The sequence below is a fragment of the Tetranychus urticae genome, chromosome 3, assembly GCF_039701765.1.
Source record: "Tetranychus urticae isolate SD_2017Ah chromosome 3, NJAU_TeUrti_SD_1.0, whole genome shotgun sequence".
Taxonomy (NCBI): domain Eukaryota; kingdom Metazoa; phylum Arthropoda; class Arachnida; order Trombidiformes; family Tetranychidae; genus Tetranychus; species Tetranychus urticae.
Window position 1 is genome coordinate 9,854,832 of NC_142960.1, and position 21,854 is coordinate 9,876,685.

General features: G+C 32.5%; 3 protein-coding genes across 4 annotated transcripts; 1 reads left to right on the top strand and 2 right to left on the bottom strand.

Moving 5' to 3' along the window:
• Positions 1-508: 508 nt before the first annotated feature.
• LOC107369391 (uncharacterized) lies at positions 509-21,318 on the bottom strand. 2 transcript variants are annotated; one of them, XM_089269731.1, is made up of 16 exons: positions 21,128-21,318; positions 20,978-21,051; positions 20,764-20,914; positions 20,290-20,420; positions 20,135-20,228; positions 19,922-20,076; positions 3,488-3,613; positions 3,186-3,419; positions 2,935-3,045; positions 2,803-2,874; positions 2,597-2,750; positions 2,358-2,537; positions 2,133-2,253; positions 1,835-2,064; positions 1,207-1,734; positions 509-1,046 (listed from the first exon to the last, which is right to left on the bottom strand). In XM_089269731.1, exons 1-16 carry the CDS (start codon positions 21,177-21,179, stop codon positions 571-573), a joined length of 2,889 nt encoding a protein of 962 aa, XP_089125857.1. In that variant the 5' UTR covers positions 21,180-21,318; the 3' UTR covers positions 509-570. The 2 variants fall into 2 exon arrangements, with proteins under 2 accessions (XP_089125857.1, XP_089125858.1); XM_089269732.1 differs by lacking the exons at positions 509-1,046; positions 1,207-1,734; positions 1,835-2,064; ... (5 more) ...; positions 3,186-3,419; positions 3,488-3,613 and adding exons at positions 16,944-17,460; positions 17,528-18,055; positions 18,127-18,341; ... (5 more) ...; positions 19,428-19,664; positions 19,729-19,854 and having other exon boundaries at positions 21,128-21,296.
• LOC149093325 (uncharacterized) lies at positions 3,655-4,833 on the bottom strand. Its single transcript, XM_089268702.1, has 6 exons — positions 4,673-4,833; positions 4,521-4,594; positions 4,304-4,454; positions 4,076-4,206; positions 3,905-3,998; positions 3,655-3,830 (listed from the first exon to the last, which is right to left on the bottom strand). The coding sequence occupies exons 1-6, from the start codon at positions 4,749-4,751 to the stop codon at positions 3,655-3,657; spliced, it is 705 nt and encodes a 234-aa protein (XP_089124828.1). The 5' UTR covers positions 4,752-4,833.
• LOC107369392 (uncharacterized) lies at positions 7,303-8,016 on the top strand. Its single transcript, XM_015937342.3, has 4 exons — positions 7,303-7,396; positions 7,468-7,527; positions 7,603-7,680; positions 7,747-8,016. Exons 1-4 carry the CDS (start codon positions 7,357-7,359, stop codon positions 7,872-7,874), a joined length of 306 nt encoding a protein of 101 aa, XP_015792828.1. The 5' UTR covers positions 7,303-7,356; the 3' UTR covers positions 7,875-8,016.
• Positions 21,319-21,854: the final 536 nt, after the last annotated feature.

The following is a 21,854-nucleotide window of genomic DNA, read 5'->3' on the forward strand; positions in this document are numbered from 1 at the left end:
ATATGGTCGTAAATTTTGTTACTACGACCTGTTTTCTCAAGGGGTGGATGAACACAATTTGGAGTCCCCTTACACGCAAAGTAGTTTTTAGGCAGTGGTTAATGTATTTCTTCTTAAACTCGCTTTCCATGTCATATTTTTAACGAATTCGCCATTCATCCTCTTAATCCGATAAGTGAATAGCTTACGCTGTTTATTTTTAGTTATCCGAAGCAACTATTCCTTTCCAATCTTAAATAGCAAATAATGAATGTTGATTTGTTGGTCTAAAATTATAAATAATTAATTAAAATTAGAAATAAAATCATAATCAACTTCATTAGAAATTATCAGATTTAGAAACGAATGCGAAATTCGTTGTTTTTTGATATCTCGTTTACCTGTAATACGTGAATATAAAAAGAGATAAATCAATGGCTTATGTGTTATAAGTTGTTTTTTCAAAGAATCCGCTCAGTTGAGCCACAATTTGGACGCAAAAATTTGATGCATTGACTTTTTATATTGTGTAGATGAGTAGGCTAATAATATTGAAATAGATAACTTTAATTTTTCTACAAATTGTACATTTTAAATTTGTGTTTGATTTTCATCATCATCTTCATGCTTCGACCATCCGAAATCAACTTTTGACTCATTCTTTTCTCTTGATTTGACTTTAGTGTACACATAAGGGCAGATAAAACCAGCAAAAAGGCCGCTAAATAAGAACATCATAATTATACCAAAAACTCCTCCACCACTGAATCCAGAAATTCTGCTTTTCTGAATATTATCAAAACTTGCATCTGCATTTGATTTGACGGGTAATTCAAAGTTATGACAAATGGATGAATCCACTGATTCCGTCTTGGGATCTCCAATTGAATATGAAGTTATTTGACATTGAGCGGGTGCTTTCCCTTTAGGACAGAAGTTGAATGATTTACACGATTGATCATCATCACAAATAGCTGCACATTGATCCAAATCCAAATCAACTTCTGTGTATAAGACTTGACTTACAAGCTTCGTTCCAGTTACTTTGTATTTTTCAGAGCTTTTGACTGTAAGAAAAATAAAAGAAAATGTTGAATCAAGTTTTTAAATTTCCATCAGTTGATAACCTGTGTGGATGGATTATGAGACTTTTTGTTAATGTATTTGTAAAGTACGACGCTCCATAATTTATCCACATGGTTTTAATTTGTTGCGATAAGTACTTACTAGTATAAATAAAACAGCCGTAATAAAATTCTGTATCTTCTGAGGTCACATTATCACCAAAAGAACACTTTCCACCCCAACAATATTCAAATGAATCACAATCGTTGGAAGCATAGCATTTCGCAGCACAATCATCTTCACGCGTATCCTTAAACACTGTAGTTGGATGCTTGTATTTCAAATTAGGTCGAACATTATAGTCGTACAAATGATTCTTTGAATAAATTTCACAACCCGAATCACTTGTTAGATTATTTTTTATCTGCAATTCCGACCAAATCGATACAACACATTCCTTCTTATCTTTTCGGTTACAAAACGAGAATGTTTCACAAGGTATATCTTCATTCTGAGAGCATGCACGATAACAATCACCAAAACGATTGACTCCAGGAACCATGACAGTATGAACACCATCTATTTCATCGAATTGGCTGTTATGATATAAAGATTCAAATGGTGTTTTCTGCTTTTTAGCCCCTTCGTTTTGAGCAATGACATCGGTTACTTGGAAAGCAACTGCTTTGGCTATTAAATCAAATTTTATGAGACCAATTTCAATGGAATTAATTTAAGCTCAACTTAAACTCAATCTTAGCGAATATAAATGATGAACAAAAATACTTACCCTTTTCACCAAGATTCATGTTAAATTTTATATGTCCAAAGTAACCAAGTATATGATCATGTAAATCTGATAAAGGCTTTTCTCGACCAAATCTATTCAGTTTTTTAAATGGATCGGTGTATACATAACAGGTAGTTTCCTTGCTATCGTGGTTCATCTCTGTCGTGTTCGTAGTAGTGAAACAAATATTTCCCTTCTGGCAATAGATTATAGCACTTGGAATATTAAATCTAATAAAAAGAAACCAGAATTAAATGTTATGTCAAAAGTCAACATTACTCAAAACAGTACAACTTACGCCCCAGAGGGAACGAATGATGAATGATATTGAAGACACTTCTCAGCGCTACCAGCAACAGTCTCGCGTAATTTGCTGATGGACTCTGGTCTCGCTGATCTAACCACATATGGTAGAACCTCTTTAATAGATGTAAAAAGAGAAAAAATCAAATTTAAAATAAAATTTGCAATGGATATCATTCTATAATATCACAATCTTTTGTTTCAGAAATAATTTATTTACCAGAGATTTGCGGGGCTTCGAGAAAAGTAACATCAGCTTCAATCACTTCTTTCTGAAACTTAAAGTCGATATCAGCAACTCGAGTAGTTGATATGTCTAACTGTCCAAGTAAACTTGATCTAAATAGGGTTTTCATTTCATAAACTGAATCTTGTGACTTTTGAATGCATCCATCAGAATCTAATATGTTGGGAATGAAAAAGAGTAAATTAACAAATAACTTTGAACCTCAACATTACCTTTGCATGTTAAATGAAACTTTAAATTCAATCTTTTTTCTGGGTCTTGGAAGCAATCAATCGGTTGCAAGGCTGCATGGTATTCAGACTCAGGTAAATCACTATTGGAATCATAATAATCTCGATGAACTGAATATGCTAAATAATATGAACCCTGCAATATTCAACAGTTAGTTATTTGTAATCATTATGACGTCTAGTCTTACCTTCGAATTTTTTTTGTATCTTTTTACTGAAGCTGCAACAGGACTGTAGCCTTTGAACATATCATTTTGGTACTGAATTAGAGAAAAGAAAATCATTACAAAAAAAATAATTTGCAGTCGCACTAAACTTACAGATGAACTCATATACTGGGTTGTCACCACTTTATCATATTTTTCGCCGTTTATTACTCGATTAGTTTCAGTGGATTCCCAAACGTGAACATTATAACCTGATCTGTGTTCCTGTTAAGATACAATGTATATCAGTTGGACATTAGCCAGTTAATGAACTTATTAGTTATAACCTGATCTATGGTCCTGTTTAGACACAATGGGTATAAATCGGTCATTAGTCAGTTAATCAAAGTTACGGTTAAACTTACAAATATTATCTCTCCAAGATACTTCAATATCTTCGGTAACCAAAGTAGCCTTGCTATTGAAAATGAACCTTTTTCATCAATACCAGGTTCATTTGATTCAATAGATTTTGTGTAGCAAGCCCCATAATTGTGTATACGATAAAAAGCACCAAGTGAATAATCGATGAGTTTTTCGTCACCAAACTTAGATAATTGAGCTTGTCGCAAAACCTGATAGGATTCATCAGCATGATACTGAAAAAAAAAGCAAAAATTATAATCGATTTTGAAGAGCGAGAAAATAAATCTATTATTATAGTTACCTCATTTATAACTTTTGCGCCATAATCATCTATTTCAGCAGCGATAAAATGAATTTTGACCGTGTTGAGTTCAGGGAAGGCAACATCTCCATTTAGGTATACTGGGCAACCAAATCCTGGTGTAACCTTAGAATAACAAAATTCATATTGAATAACTAATAAATAAACTAGCAAACCACTAAACTTACCTGGACTAGTTTATCTAATTCTTGTTGAGTTTGCGATTGTAAATAAATGTCTAAGATGAGAGTCTCAGCTTCTCCTTCAACCAAAGTATCAGGATTGTGACCAGTGAATACAATTTGACTTGGCTGTTGAATGCCATTCATTTGGTTAAGATTATCTAATTGTTTAAAAATAACAAAATCAATTAACTATTAATATAATCAATGACATGACAAACAATGAAAGACTTACCTTTATAATATAAAGTTATATTGAGTTTACCATCCAAATCGGTTGAGACGCTGTGCATAGATAAACCTCGGATAATTTCATCGTCACCATTTGCCTGTTCATGTAATTTTATGTTTTGATTATTTCATTAAAATGTCTTGGTTATTCAAAATAAATGTCTCTATTAATTACCCAATCAAAGCCACTAAAACGATCCAAGAGCGATGGACCCAAAAGCAGGATAAGATTAGTTAAAGGTTTATTTACACCAGGCAATAAGTTCTCCCACTTCAGATCATAATTATAAAGATCGCATTCATTGTCTAGTTCAAAAATAAAATTAAGTTTCAATACCAACTATTACGATTAACTAGTATTACTAACATAACAATTAAATTTTTATAAACAAACAAGACTTACCATGAATAACGAGACGTTTCTTGTTATCCATTGAGTTTGTGTACGAATAGAAGACATTGGCTTCATTTTCATTTGAGTTTATTTCGATTCGTCCAGCCCTTGAACTTCCTGAGTAAACCCATTCTTGCATTTGCCAAACACGACCAGTATCCTTAATTGATAGTTAATAGATATTATAAATCAAATGTAACTTTAATTACAATTGAATTAAACTAACCTTGTCCGTTAAAGATGCACGAATGATCCTATTGGTATTACTGTGACCTGTAGCTTTTGATCTCACCAAAGATGCTTCACATTAAAAGACGAGATGTTTAATCAATAATAAACCATTAAACAATATTTTAATTAATTCAATTTAATACTTACTGCAATTGATGATTGAACAATTTAACAACAGGAAAAGTATAAAGCATAACATCTTGAAAAGAAATATTTGATTCCTCATTTTCAATGTTGAACTCAAAAATGCTTTCCTTTTCTGACTTGTTTCTGGAATTTTATAACACCTTAAATTATCGACTGTGAGAATTAATTCTCATGCATTTATTCAACCGCCCAAACAATCTTATCATTTTTCAATATCAATCATTGTTTAGTTTCTAGGAGCTGTTAGATCGATCGTTGATTAACATGATCAAAATTAACTTGTTTATTGATTCCACAAGATCAAGTGCAAACCTTAATATTAAATACAAATCTCGACCAAACTAAACATTCCGTGCAAATTTTTCTCATATTTCTTTGTCTACATTCACCATATCGATCGTAATCGAGACATTCTTTTGATTTAACCATGATTATCATATAAACTAAACATTTCATAAATAATCATGTGTTGGGTGTTTTCACTTCAAGACAACATTTTTGAAATCATTTCAGTGTATGTGTGTTTGTTGTCCATACTGAAAACACCACTGAACTCATTGGATATTATTGCTTTATATTTATTAATATTAATAATTATATAATAATATCTGTCATTGCTTTTTCTCTTCATTCAAATCTCTTTTTTTAATTCAGTTTTAGTTTTTTCTGCCTTCCTGCCTTTCTTTGCCTCTGAAAATGAATCAATCTTAGATTTCAAATTAATTTCAGATACTAAAGATACTAACACAATCTTCTGAAGCATAACGTTTCGAATCATGGCAGTCATCAATATGAATTGCCTTGACCACCGTAGTTGGATGCTTGTATTTCAAATGGAGTCGAACAGTATAGTCCGACAAGTGATTCTTCGAATACATGACACCAAGTTTCTTCGCTATCTCGATTTATCTCTGCAAATATTGAATAAAATAAAAGAAACCAGCATTAAATGCTATTCAAAAATTACCATTACTCAAAACATTGCAACTTCTCACCCCTTTATCATATGTAAAACCATTTATTGCTCGACTGTTCTCAGTGGATTCCCAAACGTGAACATCATAACCAGATCTGTGTTTCTGTTAAAACACAATTGGTCATTATTCAGTTGATGAACGAATGGTTAAACTTATTACCTCTCCAAAGTTACAATGTCTTCGATAACCAAGTTTTGCTATGAAAATACTTTGGTCATCGATGACATTGTAATACATTATGAAATTGAAAATGTAAACCAATTTTATCAATCCTAGGTGCTATTGAATCAATTGGTGATGCATAGCAGCCACCAGAACTCGTTATAAGATAAAGAGTATCAAGAAGATAATCGAAGAGCATTTCCCTTTTGAATCCATATTTCAGTTCTGATTTTCTCAAAATTTAAATAGTAACCTAATATCACCAATCTACCTAATTACCTCATTTTTAACTTTCCCACCATTATGAACTGGTTCAACAGCTATGAAACACCACTCTTTATAATTATTTGTTAAGGCCAGTAGGCAAGTTTTGAATGCAAAAAACATTTACTAAATTCAATTTTTCTGTTTAATCGTTGCATTTTCAATTTTTATCCATAGCTTCTATCATGTTTACAAGGCATGAATCCTCGGGATTGCTCAATGTCTACAGAACTGTTCATTGTTCTGATTTTCATGATTTAACTGACAATCTATTGACACAAAGATGTCATCATTTCAGCATCAAAGATAATGGCAGAACCCATGAGAGACTATTTCACATAGCAAAGCGTAGATCTTTTATTATACTAAAAATAATTTTCCAGTTGATTCTGATTTAATCAGCTGTTAGTTGTCGCTGTTAGCGATTATTTTCTTGAAACCTTGAAAGCTTAGAGGATAAAAAATTTATGTAAAAGATCCAGATTACGATGAAAATGTTATCAATTTGCCATAAAACTTTCAAACCAGTTCAGCATCTTGATTCAATTCGAAACAAAATGAAATCCTTAGTAGTTTCATCTCTTGTTTTGTACCTCGGTAGTTACATGAACTGTCGAAACATTCTGAGAAGAGTAACTGGTTTTACGACCGGCTTAAGATTTTGTCTAAACATTTTGAGAAGCCGACTAAACATTTTGGGAACTTGTCTAAAGTCATCGAGAAATGCTGTAATAAAGGTATCGCACCCAAACCAGCCACTAACTCAATAAATTATACCAGATTTCACTTATGGAGTCGAAATTGAATGATCAAAGCGAGCTATCCAATGTCCATCATTACAAGATACCATAGATGCTTTAGATAGCAATAATACCTTAAGCAGTCGCAAATGTCTTTTTTAAGGCCACTTATCTTGTTTCACGCTTGGAATAAACTTGCCCATTGAATTTTGCATTGACCTTTGGCTTTATCCGAAACAACTATTCCTTTCAAATCTTAAATAGCAAATGCTATGTGTTGATTCACTTGATCTAAAATAATAAATAATTAAAATTAGAGATCAAGTCAAATCAACTTCATTAGAAGTTATCAGATTTAGAAACGAATGCAAAACCGATTGTTCAGACCCATTCGTTGTTTTTTGATAACTCGATTATCTGTGATATTTTGTGATACGTGTGTATATAAAAAGAGGTAAATCAATGGTTTATCCGTTATTATTCCCATTTCCGACTTTCAAATCAGTTTGACTTTCGACTCAGTTCAATTCCAACCAACAAAATGCGATTCTTAGTAATCTTGTGCCTCGCTTTGTGCATTGGTAAGTTAACATAACCTATTAAACCCAATCCTTAGCTCTAATCGAAACCAATTTTTTATTATATCTACCAGGTTTCGCTTATGCAGCCAGCGTTAACCGATCAAAGCGTGACATCAAAGACGATATGCAAAGTAAGTCCAATTTATAATAAAAGATACCCGTAAAGAGACAACTTTTTTGGTTCTAACAATTTTTGTTTATTGCAGAAATTATCAAACAGATAAAAAAGAAAGGTATCGATCATGTTGGTGGTGAAATCAAAAAATTTGCTCACACCTTCAAAGGTAAGTAATGATAATTATTTTATTGTAAAAGGTGTTTACAATTTTGAATTTTTAATTACTCAATAGATCAAATAAAGTCATGGCATTGTCCAAACTTCTTTGAAATACTTAAAGCAATGGCCAGTAAAAAGGGTGATAAAATTGCTAAAGTCGCCTTCGAAACTGCTGTTTGTAAAGCATTGAAATTTGCTTAACCTTTTCTGCTCGACCTTAAAAGACCAATATATTATTCAAAATATTATATTCAAATCCTTGTAAGATCTGTTTGAAATGTTTACCCTTAAAACGCCTAAATATTAATAATTCTAATAAATAAAGTTAAATTAAATAAGTTTGAACTTTGAAAGCGATTCCATCCAAAACTTCCGGACAAATGTTTCAAAATAGGCATTTCTTTTCACAAATCGACTCTCTTACAGTGCTTTAGAATACAGATTCTGTTTTTTCCTCCACCCTTTGAAACATGATTTTCATCATTTTCAGTGATGAACAAAATTGAAATAAAAATAGAAAGAGCTAAGCATAAGCAAAGGAGTATTATTGCACTTGCATATCTGAAGCTCGCACATCAAGTTGCTTTCTCATATACTGACAGTAATATGGGCTGATTAGTGTGAAATGAAGAAATGAAATGTGTGAAATCAATGCAGAGTGAACATGCTTATCTTTTTGAATTCTTTATTATCAATTGGAAATTGAACTCAGAATACAATGTCGCATTACTGCTAAATTGAACAAAAAGATATCTGCGTCTAATTCCATAGCAACAAATTCTGCTATTATTTCGAAGATGTTGAGTACAAAGAACAGAGGAAGCGAATCAGGATCTCGATGATCAGTAGTAGTATAGATACACAAGATAAATCATACACAAGATAACTCACTTTTAATCGATATTTTATTAATAAAATTGACCAAAGGTTATTTATTAAGTTGAATGAATATGATAATTAACGCGCAACTATTTTTGAACTTTATGAAACAATTAACTGAGTTCAAGTTTAGGGTTAATTGTTTGCAATTAGTTTATGCATTTGAAACATGAAAGTTTTTCTGCCTTGATGGTTAACGTTGGGGATTAAATAATGATACTTTTGAACTAAATAAATTAAGTTAAGCTAATTGTTTTACGTTATTCTTTTCTAAACAAATGTATCAATTTTAAGATGTACAATCAACGAAGATAATAGTGTACGTACTAGCATATTCTATGTTAATAATGGTTCGTTGCAAAAATGTATCAATTTAACTACATACAATCAACGAACTGAATAATGATACTAAGTTCAATGTTAAATAATTATTTTGCTACTCATCATTGCACAAATGTTTCAACTTTTTTCAGCGAGGCATGAAATGAATAATTTTGATTGAAAACGGAAACATATAAAAGAGGTGCTCTCTCTGATGCTAAATTATCATTGTTTTGTATTCACTTGTTAATCAACATCAACAATAACATCATCAACATCAATAACATCAACAACACCAACAACATCGAAAGTTTCATTTATTTTCATTTAAGTTTATTTTGTTTCCAGTTGAACCGAACTTTTGTTCAATCAAACAGGTAAGTTTTTTCCTTTTCAATTTCTTTTTATTTATTCATTTTTTAACCTTTTATCGTTACAGACCACAAAACCAACAACACCAACAACACCAAAAACACGGTAGAGGTAAAGGTACCTTTACTTTTACATGTTTATGTACCTACACCTTTACCTCTTTCTAACCTACACCTTTACCTCTTTCTTTTTCCCTTACCCTTGCCTTCCAAGCTTTAGTTTACATACTTCCTATCTTAGCCTTACATTTGAATTACCTGTATTCCTTTGTTCACCCTTGACTATCGCTTGGTTATACCTTTGCGCATGTCCTAACCTATACCTTAACGGCACCCTCTCACCTATACTATCGCCCCTCCCTCTTTCTTTTTTCTTTCTTTTTCTCTTTTACCTGTCCTTATCTTATCACTTACCTATCCTTATCTTATCTTTTACCTGGTTTTATCTTATCTTTTGCATGCCCTTTACCTTATCTTTTACCTGTCTTTTACCAGTCCTCCTCTGACTAATCTTCTACCTGTCTTTACCTGTTTTTCATTATCATTGGCATGCTTTTAGCGCACATACATTGATCTTTTAGCTACCATATGCCTTTACATTTGAATCCTTAATACCTTTACATATATCCTCAATTTTAACTTACATTTATATTTACCTACGTTTTTACTTATACTATTACATCTCTAACTCTTCAACCCACCTTTACATATGCCTTCACATTACCTTTACATCTGCATTTGCATCTACCCTACCTTCAGATCTACCATATACCTCCACCATTTACTCTCTACTTTTACATTTACCTTTGCCTCAACAATATTTTTATATCTAACTTTACCGTTACCAAGAGTTTTTTGAACTTCTATGAAGCTGCACCTTGTCTCTACATGAACTTAGTACTACAATAACGCTAGTGCAATCAGGCTATTCAGTTATTGATATTAAAAACTTGCGAGTAGTATAAAAAACCAATTTCTGGTTCAATGGCAAAACATGTTTCGCGTAAAGTTTGAATGAAAGTAAACTTGATTTAAATTGAAAATTTATTTCTGGACTTGAACCCAAGTGTCACCTTGGGTGTCAACCATAAGTTTATTAAAAACAAAAAGATCTTCTATGGTCGGTGAAACTTGAAGCATTTTCGTTGGCTTGATGAACAATAAAATGAACTTATGATGAGACGAAGATGAATTCAACTGTTGACTTATGTTCAATGGCAACGAATTTTTATGCCAATTCAGATTAAACCGCACTTCATCTTCATTATAATAAATAGCATTGAATCATAGATAGCATATTTCACCCTCAGAAATCGGAAATAAGTTGGTCATAATAGATTTTTGACATTATAATTTGACCTTATAAAAGGTAAATCTATTATGATATAATAATTTATAGACCTTGATCGACCCAGTGAATCTGTAGAATGAGTGTGCAGAAGGTGTAAAATAGGTTTTCGAACTTGACTTTGGTCAATAACAACTCTGATTTTACTGATCTGATTTTGATGCGCTATATATTGCTGTTTAGAGCTTAATTAGACAAAGAATAATGCATGTGCTGATCCACCAAGTAGTTCTGGAGATTTTGTGTGTACACGGAGGGACAAAATAGGTTTTCGAACTTGGCTTTGGTCAAATTTAACTTCAGTTGTACTTATCCGATCCCAATGATTTATATATTGCTAGATTGCTCTAATTTAGCTGAAAACAACCATAGTTCTGGAGATTTATTGTGTACACGAAGGTATAAAATAGGGATCCGAACTAAAAAATTTCGTAAGGTTGATACGCAACATAACACTATCTATTAAATACTAAAGGAACTAAACTCAAATGAAATGATTGGCACAGTTTTTCAGTAGATGGTGGTATTGTACTGTTGTATGAATTGATTGTGCGTATTTAACGAATTTTGTTATTTAATTCATTTAAAAACATATTGATTGTCCTTTTCTTCTTATTCATTTGCAGATAGTAATGAATACGAAATTTTGTCCACATTTTGAATGATAACCATGCATGAGATGTTCAATACGAACGTATTTTTACGGAATGCCATTCGCTTATAACCATTTTTGTAAAAGATGTTACATTATTCCTGAAGCGAGCAGATGTAGTACATGTTCACCGATGTACTTCATCCAGCGGGGTGATAATGTCGCAGGACATTACATAGCGGGAACCATAGAGGAAAAAACAAGACCTACAACGATTCTACTAGGTTATCAGAGAAAACATTCTCGAAATTCGCTGTGGTAATAGTAGTAGGGATCACGAAACTTTTCACTTCGTTTCTTGTTATAAAATAATTTACTTGAGATTTTTCTAAACCGGCAACTGGTTTACTATCCTTATCTTTAATATCCAACTTAACATGAAGCATTGTTTCGGATAGATCTGTAAAATCATCACTAGAAGGTATTTGTATATCATAAGTTTTTACGGAATCGGGAGTAGAAGATGGACGGAAAGATACTACGTAAGATGAATCGATCGCGAGTTGTGTTGGGGGTATTGCGAAAACTTCTAAATTCGATAAAGTTGCAAGCATTGATTTATGATGCAGGTAATCCATTATGAAAATATGTCGTTTATTTTTCCTTTAACATCGAGTTCTCCAACTTTTCTTAATTTTTTTTAACTACTGGTACATTTTCATCATTTACATCAGAGGGGGACATTTTAATACTTCTATGATAAGAATGATTATAACTCGAAACTATGGAAGAAAGAGCATCGATATAACGCTTATTCCTCGTGTGATATAAATAACGGTAGATTCTAGTCCTTAAAGTTCTGTTAAAACGAGCAGCTATTGCACATTTTATAGTATCGTCAGTTGTAGTAAAAAAATTGATATTATGTTTCTCCATAGTATTTATGAACGTTTTATTGACGAATTCTCTACCTTGATCAGTCTGTAATTTTTTTGGTACTCTTCCTAAATCAAAAATAGATTCAGAAGCTCTAGACAAGGTGTCACCAGAATTGTCTTTAAGAAGTAGAACCCACGCAAATCTACTGAGAACATCAACTACTACTAGTAAATAGCGATAGTTATCATTTTCTTTAGAGAACCATGTCATGTCTAACAGATCTGCTTGCCATTTATGATCAATTGCATACGCTAGTATTGATAGTCTTGGAAAATTCTTTCTTGCTTGTCTGAAAAGAATATAAGTATCTTGTGCTTTCAACCAATTAACAACTCCATTCTGCTTCAAATCAGGGATGATTTTTTAGCTTCTGCAGTGAGTACTTGAACTCCGCCGAACGATTCTGGATCACTTGGGTCATAATAAATATCACTTAAAATTTTTTAAACTGCTCCATAATTTTAACCTTCCACCTCCTTGTAACTTTTTAAGATCTTCTTGTACCTCTTCATTCTTTATATGGATTTTTTGAACTTTTCTGGTTTACTTTGTAAATATTTCAAGACAAATTTGATGATGCTGGTTTAGAACAAATGGACCTGTGTAATAAGCCTATACAGCCGATAGAAGTTCACGGGATGATGTTTTTAAAGCATGGTATGAAATGGAAATCGATGAAATTAGATATTATTTCAAACGTTTCGTTGATTCGATGCAAATTCATTATCATCTTGTTTTTCAGTCTTGGAAAGTTTTGAATTGGGATCAGTAGGTGTGATAACTGAACGAGAAAAAACTTGTTTGGAACGCCAAACAGTTACAACACCCTGAGTCGAGAGGTTGTGGAGCATTTTGTGTTGCATTTGTTATTGATAGAGCAACCAATACATCATTCAAAAGTTTTCTAACTAAGTTCAGTAAGTTTCATAAGTGTAACGATAGTCCGGCCTGGAAAATCATGATCATGGATACGAAACAAATCAAAATGGACCTGAAGTGGATTCCAAACGAAAAAGACTTTTACGGATTCCAAATTGAGGTGCGAATGGTAATAGTGCGTCGTTTTGGTAATATGGATTATGAATCAACTCTATGTTTTACTGTCTGTGGTCATCAATGCTACTTTGCTCCTGCAAAATTCGAAAGTAATGGTGAAATTTCTAAGTATTTGAAGGATGCGCTTCCTGAAGATGTAGGAGGATTGATCAAGCAGTTTTATGAACAGCTTCCTCAACGGGAACCAGTGATTGTAAATGATCTTGTCTTGGTATACATACTTGATTGTATTGGTATATCGTGTACGTTGCAGGAGAATAAAAAGTCTAAAAGAGGCTTCTTTGATGTTCTTAGAAAAAATTCGTATAAGTTTACTTTTTCCATTCTTTTTCTGCTTCACAATTTCTGAACACTATTAATGCTAGATGATGTAACCATTACTGAATATTTCTTAAGAATAATAAAAATACAAACATCCAATCAAAATCATCTAATCGTAATTATCAAATCTATATCGCGTATAAATAGTTTGCTATTTCGCTTTTTCATTCATTTCAATCTTTAGTGTCAAGTTGACTGTCATGGATAGAATAGCTCTTGCAATAGAGTTAGTTAACGTTTCTGTGAACTGTGAGATTAAAAAGCTATAAAAGCAAGTTGCTGAGTTGACGAGAGAAGTCCAGTGACTGAGACGTCAAAATCGAAGGATTATCAGAAGAAACAACGTTTTAACTCAAGAAGTAGAACAACTTTGTGATCTCGTTGAAGTTTGCGAATATCATCTTGACTCGTTAAACTCTGTCCATTCAGAATCTATTGAGCAGAAATCATACATAAAATCTCTAGAGCGCCAACTCAAACAGTTGATTGGATTCAAATAATGACGGATACGGTGAATAACAAATTCAAGATAAGTAATGTTGTTATAAAATATCATCTTATCAGATTTCCCTTCAAGCTCGTTGAATTAAGTGAGTATTTTTCTGATATCGATGACCGACCGAAGAGATTCAGTGGTGCTATTCTTAAGTTTGAAACTGCTTGCTTACTCATATTCAACTATGGTAAGGTAAACGTCGTCGGTGCTAAAAGCATTGACTCTGCTGATTCCGCTATTGCAGCTTTCTGCCTGAAATTAAATCTATCAATCGAATTCCATGATCGTCAAATAGTTAATATGGTTGGCACTTCTAACTTCAAACGTAAGATAAACCTAGATAAGTTGAGCAGAGAGAAGCCTCGGTTGTTCGAATACTATCCTCAACTATTTCCAGCAGCATATTATTGCAAAGAAAAGAAAAGTGTTGCTTATTCCATACCGGAAAAATGATTATTACTGGTTGCAGAACATATAAAGACCTAGTAAGTCTACATAATGAAGTACATCTTTGTTTGGTGCTCTATGGATACTTGTAAGAAGTTGGAAATGCTATTAACAACATCATTCATAACTGTAATCATAATAATGCGTATATTGTGCGTTAATTATGAAGTGAAATGCTATAATGACACTTTGAAGACTTGAATAAAGCGCTTTTGCAAAAAAGCCTCTTTTAGTTACTTTGATTTCGCGTAGATGGCGTTATGCTATATCAATAACTTGTTTTGAGAAGTTTGTTTTGATTTCGGTCTTTGGCGAACCTAACATGCTATTGTGAAAAAGGGTCCGTTTAAGGCCTATGTAAAACAATAGCGAGAAAAAGGGTCAGTTTATGGCCTATGTAACACATAGATGTGAAAAAGGGTCAAGGTAAACATGTAACACACAGGTAAGATGAGGTCAAAAAGTAGGATCGCGTTAGGTCGAAATTGAACGATAAAATGAGTATCATTTCCAAAAAGTTCGCCCAAGTTGACAGTTTGTTTTGTCAGTTTTTTACTTTTCACCTTTTTTTCGAGTCATTTTTGTGACAATTTTTTATTTTGATTTCAATTTTGAATTATTTTTATCCATTTTATTTTATATCATAATTATTTTAATTAATTATTTGATTTTCAATAATGAGTGCCAATGAGATCGTTTTCTCTGCCGTTACGGCCGCAACAACAATTGCTATGATGCAGCAATGCACCGTTAAATTGCTCATCAATGTTAGCGAGGGGACCATTTGTGTTGCTGCAACACCCTCAAATTCATTTCCACCATCAGCTCCACCATCAGCTCCACCATCAGCTCCACCATCAGCTCCATCTCCACCATCAAATTCATCTCCACCACTACCACTACCATCACCATCATATTCACCAACTGATGTGATTCCACCTCCACCTCCATCACCAACACCATCTTTTATCACCAACACCATCTTTTATCATCGAGCAATCTGATGATGAAGACATGAAAGAAACTGAGGATTCGTCATTCACTGAAGGAACTGAACATGAAGAAGTAATTGATTTAGATGACGAATCCTCAGTTTCGTCTGATTCAGTCAAACTCCCTCTTTCCTATCGAAAAAACTGTAACATTTGTCCCTTCTTACGAAAGGACAAAGAAGGAAAGAGAGAGTTCAAAGGATACTCGGTTGAGCAAAAAAACGAAAAATGTAATTCAATTTTGATTGAAAATAAAAGAAGTTGAAACTTTTGATACTTTTGAGTTACTTAATTTGAATCATGTTTGACCCGCCCCTTCGACTCTTCCCTTCTAACTTACTACTCGGTGGAAAAACTGTATTGAATGGGGGCAAATATCTCTAAAATAAACATGCGTCCATGTTTTTTTGCGGACTTATTGACCGACCTAATAAAATGTCATAAGTTTCCTCAACCATTGAAGATCTTTTTGGAGACGAAAAAATTAATTTTCTCCGATGGAGAGTGAAACGGCAGTAGAATTGACACCAAATCTGCAAACATATGTGGAAAGCTTATCATCGAAAATATGCAATCATTTGCAATTCCGCGTTCAACAGATTCTCTGGTTTCAATTCGGAATAAAATGGAAAAACAAACAACGATAAAAACAATGTAAAACATTTTAGTAACAGGCAAGAGTTGCCTTCTTTAAAAAATATTGTATTCAATCATTCAATAATATTCAACAAAGTTATTGTTGATACCCAAGGTGACACTTGGGTTTAAGACGCAAAATTAAATTTGAATTTAATCAAGTTTTGTTTTCATTCAAACTTTTCGCGATAACCGGTTTATGTTGAGCCAGAAATTGCTTTTTAATACTACTCCTTTCTTTACCTCCGAAAAGTAATGATTCTGAATTCCACACGATAATGCATCAAATTTTTTCGTGAAAAATTGTCTGACCGAAGCGAAGCCATAAACGATGAATTCGCGTTTTTTTGTGCAACGATAACTCAAAAATTATATTCACGTTGATTTTCATGTAATCTTCACAATAGGTTCTTATAGGGGTCAAAATTTACTGTATAGTTTTTGGTAATGGAAGCAAATTTTTTGAAGAAAATCATTTAAATGATGTAACTTTTGATGGTCAACCAGAAAATGTACTTATTTTGAGAGATAAAAATTTCTATTTCTGTAAAAAAGGCAACTTCGATTGTCAAAATAAGTGTATTTTCTGGTTGACCATCAAAATGAATTTTATGAAAAAATCTACTTTCATAATTGCACAAAGAGCGATCGAAGTTACAACTGAACCTCGATTCCATCGATCGTAGAAATTATTTAAAATCTCTAATGGACAAGATTTTTAAGCTTCTAAAAACCTACAAGGCTCGACACTTAACTCAAATGGTTAAGTTTTTGCCTGCATTCTCATTTAAATACAAAAGTATCTCGACAGTATCAACAAACATAAAATTAAAACTATTTGAAATTGCATATCAAAAGTTCAGACTACACTGTTTGCAGTGAATCTATTATAGTTTTAATATAATTGCATATTTCAAAATTGAGTTTGATTTTCATCATCATCTTCTTGTTTCAACCATCCAAAATTATCTTTGAATTTATTCATCTCTCCTGATTTGACTTTAGTGTAAACATAAGAACCAACGATGCCTGAAAAAAGGCCAATGAATAGGAACAACATGGTAATACCAACAACTCCTCCACCACTGAATCCAGAAACTTTACTTTCCTGAGTATTATCGGAAAGTTCCTCTGGTTTGGATTTAACAGTTAATTCAAAGTTATGACAAATGGATGAATCAACTGATTGTGTCTTAGGATCTCCAATTGAATATGAAGCTATTTGACATTGAGCGGGTGCTTTCCCTTTAGGACAGAAGTTGAATGATTTACATGATTGATCATCATCACAAAGAGCTGCACATTGATCCAAATCCAAATCAACTTCTGTGTATAAGATTTGACTTACAAGCTTCGTTCCAGTTACAGTATATTTTTCAGAGCTTTTGACTGTAAGAAAAAAAAGAAGTTCAATCAAATTGAATTCAGAATTTGATTAATTGCGATTAGTACTTACGAATATAAATATCACAGTCTTCAAAAAATTCTGTATTTGCTGATGTTGCATATCCACCAAATGAACACTTTTTGCCTCTACAATATTGAAATGAAACACAATCTTCCGAAGCATAACATTCCGCAGCACAGTCACGAATATAACTTTCCTTAAACACTGTAGTTGGATGCTTGTATTTAAAATGAGGTCGAACAGTAAAGTCCGACACGTGATTCTTCGAATAAATTTCACAACCCGAATCACTTGTTATATTATTTTTTATCTGCGATTCGGACCAAATCGATACAACACATTCCTTCTTATCTTTTCGGTTACAAAACGAAAAGGTTTCACAAGGTATATCTTCATTCTGAGAACAGGCACGATAACAATCGCCAAAACGGTCGACTCCAGGAATCATGACAGTATGAACACCATCTAATTTATCGAATTGACTGTCATGATACAAAGTATCGAATGGTTGTTTTCGCTCTTCAGCATCTACACTTTGAGCAACGACATCTGTTACTTGAAAAGCAACTGCTTTGGCTAATCAAATGAGATCAATTCCAATGAAATTAGTAATCTTAGTGAATATAAATGATGAACAAAATATTTACCTTTTTCATCAAGATTCAAATTAAATGTTATATGTTTAAAGTAACCCAAGATATGATCATGTAAATCTGATAAAGGCTTTTCTCGACCTAATCTATTCAGCTTTTTAAATGGATCGGTGTACACACTACAGAAAGTTCCTGCTTCAGATTCCTTTACATCTTTTTCGTTCGTCGTGCTGAAACAAACATTTCCATCCGCACAATAGACTATAGCACTTGGAACAACAAATTAAAAGAAAAGAAACCAGAATTAAATTCTGTTCAAAAGCTAACATCACTCAAAAAAGTAAAACTTACGCTCCATGAGGAACGAACGATGCATGATATCGAAGACACTTTTCCTCACTACTAGTAACAGTTTCGTGTAATTTTTTTATGAATTGCGGTTCCAATGTTTTGGTCTCAGATGGTACCACCTCTTTGGTAGATGAAAATACGAGAAAAAATCAAATTTGAATAAAATTTTAATTATTAATTACTATTACTCTTAATTATTATTATAAGGATTAATTAATTTTAAATACTTGTTTATTTTAATTACCAGATATTTTTGGAGCTTCCAGGAAAGTAACATCAGCTTCAATCACTTCTTTCTGGAACTTAAAGTCGATGTCAGCAACTCGAGTAGTTGATATTCCTAGTTGTCCAAGTAAACTTGATCGAAATAGTTCTCTCATTTCATAAACTGAATCTTGTGACTTTTGTATGCATCCATCAGAACCTATGTTATTGTGAATGAATATTAATTTGAGTAACAACTTTGAACATTAACATTACCTTTACATGTTAAATGAAACTTTAAATTCAATCTTTCTTCTGGTTTTTTAAAGCAATCCTCGACCTGCAGAGCTTCATGGTATTCAGACTCAGGTAAATCACTATTAGAATCATAATAATCTCGATGCTTTGAATATGATAAATAATATGAACCCTGCAATAATCAACAGTTAGATATTATATTTTAAATGATCAAATCTGGTCTTACCTTTTCATTTTTTCTGTACAATTTCATTGAAGCTGCAACAAGACTGTAGCCATTAAACAGATCATTTTGGTACTGAAAGGAAGAAAATAAATTACTTTACCACTACCAAAAAATGAATTATCAGTCACATTATACTCACAGATGAACTCAAATATTGTGTTGTCACCACTTTATCATATGTTTTGCCGCTCATTACTCGATTGATCTCAGTGGATTCCCAAACGTGAACATTATAACCAGATCTGTGTTCCTGTTAAACACAATTGATATCATTAGCCAGTTAGCCATTAGTTGATGAACTTATGGTTAAACTTACAAATATTATCTGTCCAAGATACTTCAATGAGTTCGATAACCAAAGTAGACTTGCTATTGAAAATGAACCACTTTCGTCCATTCCAGGTGCATCTGAATCAATCGGCAATGTATAGCAAACTCCATAACTTGATATACTATATTGCACACCCAGAGGATAATCGTAGAGCTTCTCCTCTTTGTATCCAGATTTTTGTTCAGTTTGTCGCAAAATTTGATAAGTTTCATCAGCATGAAACTGTTAATAAAAATCAAACAATTATAACCAATTTTGAATATCTTCAAGCAAAAAATCTAGTTACCTCATTTATAACTTTATCACCATTATTAAGTTGCTGAGTACTAATAAAATGAATTTTGATGGAATTGAGATCAGGGAAGGTCCGATCTCCATTCAGATATACTGGACAACCAAACCCTGGTGTAACCTTAGAATAACAAAATTCATGTTAAATAACTATTATAATAAATAAACTAGCAAACCACTAAACTTACCTGAACTAGTTTATCCAATTCTTGTTCAGTTTGTGATTGTAAATAAATGTCCAAGATCAGAGTCTCGGCTTCTCCTTCAACTAAAGTATCGGGATTGTAACCAGTGAATACAATCTGACTTGGCTGTTGAATGCCATTCATTTGGTTAAGATTATCTAATGATTGAATATAAATATAGTAAATAACATTATCAAGCAATAAAAATTGACTTACTTTCATAAAATAAAGTTATGTTGAGTTTGCCATCCAAATCGGTTGAGACGCTGTGCATAAGAGCACCTCTGATAATCTCATCGTTACCATTTGCCTATCAATTGCATTTCATTAGAATATCTTGATTGTTCAAAATAAATGTCTCTATTAATTACCCAATCAAATCCATCGAAACGGTCAAAAAGCGATGGACCCAAAAGCAGGATAAGATTAGTTAAAGGTTTATTTACACCAGGCAATAAGTTGTCCCATTTCAGATCATAATTGTAAACATCACATTCATTGTCTGAATAAATTGATAGTTTAGTGAAAATTCAAGTTGATGTCTTATGAGCTAAATGTAAAATGAGTAAAGCCTTGTACGACAATCAACTCTAGTGGGTGTTTTTTATTTACCATATCAGCATATGTAATGTCAGGGGACTACAAAATGTGAACATTCAATTTGACATTCAAAGATCACTCTTGCTACCCAGTCAGTGGCTCATGGGCAATTGTTGGGCAATTCGCACAAATGCATAAAAGTGAGTGAAATTTAGTTTCAAGAATCAACAACATCGAGCATCAATATTATTGATTAGCTATTATCAGCAAAACAATCCAAATTCATTTACAGACAACAGACTTACCATGAATAACAAGACGTTTTTTGTTGTCTTCGGAGTTTGTGTACGAATAGAAGACATTGGCTTCATTTTCATCTGTTTTTATTTCGATTCGTCCAGCCCTTGGACTTCCTGAGTAAACCCATTCTTGCATTTGCCAAACGTGGCCAGTGTCCTTAATATAACAGTTGTTTAATCAAATATAAGTAAATATTAATTACAATTGAATTGAACTAACCTTGTCTGTTAAAGATGCATGAATAATCCTATTTGTGCCACTGTGACCTGTAGCTCTTGATCCCACCAAAGATGCTTCAAATTATATAAAACAAGTTGTCTAATCAATAAACAATCATAAACTATTTTAATTAATTCATGTAATACTTACTGCAGTTGATAATTGAACAATTTAACAACAGTAAAAGTATAAAGCAGAACATCTTCAAAAATATAATTTTTGATTCCTCATTTTCAATTTTGAACACAACAATTAAGTATCAATTAATGATTCTGATCTTTAATTTTCAGGTTTCCTTTCCTTTCCCCATTTTAAAACACCTCTAATTATCAACCGTTCAATTGTATCATCAAACCATTTATCTATTCAATTAATCGCAATGTCTTTAATGTTTCCAATCGTACTAACGTTACAATCGCTATAACCAGAATACATTGGGATGTATTTCGTAATAAATCAAAGATACAAGTCATGCGGTGAATGTGTTTTCAAAATGAGCAAACGCATGGAGTGCACAAAATGAGTACTTGAAACGAGTACTCAAAATTAGCACTCTAATGAGCAAACAAAATAAACTCTGGTTCTCTTTATCACTTCGAAGAGTAATATCTTTAGTTCATGTTCAGGCTATAAATCAAAATCAATTTTCATACTTTTCTACCATTTACCATGAGATTCATAATTTCAAAGAAGCAAAATTAACTGAGAAAGAATTAAAGTTCATTTTCGACTAATCTTGGTGTCAAAATGGGTGAAATAGTCAATTTTTTTATTCTTTTGGAACTCCTATTTGTTGATTGTGCCGAGGAATTTGAAATATACTGCAAACAGTTACTCAAGTTGCTTCCAATCTTTATCACTTCTTATTTATTATTGA

Excerpts from the sequence above, each read along its gene's own strand:
- LOC149093325 (XM_089268702.1), bottom strand. The coding sequence starts at position 4,751 with ATGAGGAATCAAATATTTCTTTTCAAGATGTTATGCTTTATACTTTTC. Across the intron at positions 4,207-4,303 it reads GAAACGTCTCGTTATTCATG|ACAATGAATGCGATCTTTAT; the intron begins GTAAGTCTTGTT and ends TTTTTGAACTAG. Across the intron at positions 3,831-3,904 it reads TATAACTTTATATTATAAAG|ATAATCTTAACCAAATGAAT; the intron begins GTAAGTCTTTCA and ends TTAAACAATTAG.
- LOC107369392 (XM_015937342.3), top strand. The coding sequence starts at position 7,357 with ATGCGATTCTTAGTAATCTTGTGCCTCGCTTTGTGCATTG. Across the intron at positions 7,397-7,467 it reads GTGCCTCGCTTTGTGCATTG|GTTTCGCTTATGCAGCCAGC; the intron begins GTAAGTTAACAT and ends TATATCTACCAG. Across the intron at positions 7,528-7,602 it reads CATCAAAGACGATATGCAAA|AAATTATCAAACAGATAAAA; the intron begins GTAAGTCCAATT and ends TGTTTATTGCAG.
- LOC107369391 (XM_089269731.1), bottom strand. The coding sequence starts at position 21,179 with ATGTTCTGCTTTATACTTTTACTGTTGTTAAATTGTTCAATTATCAAC. Across the intron at positions 20,915-20,977 it reads ATGCATCTTTAACAGACAAG|GACACTGGCCACGTTTGGCA; the intron begins GTTAGTTCAATT and ends TGTTATATTAAG. Across the intron at positions 3,046-3,185 it reads ATCTTGGAGAGATAATATTT|GAACACAGATCAGGTTATAA; the intron begins GTAAGTTTAACC and ends GTATCTTAACAG.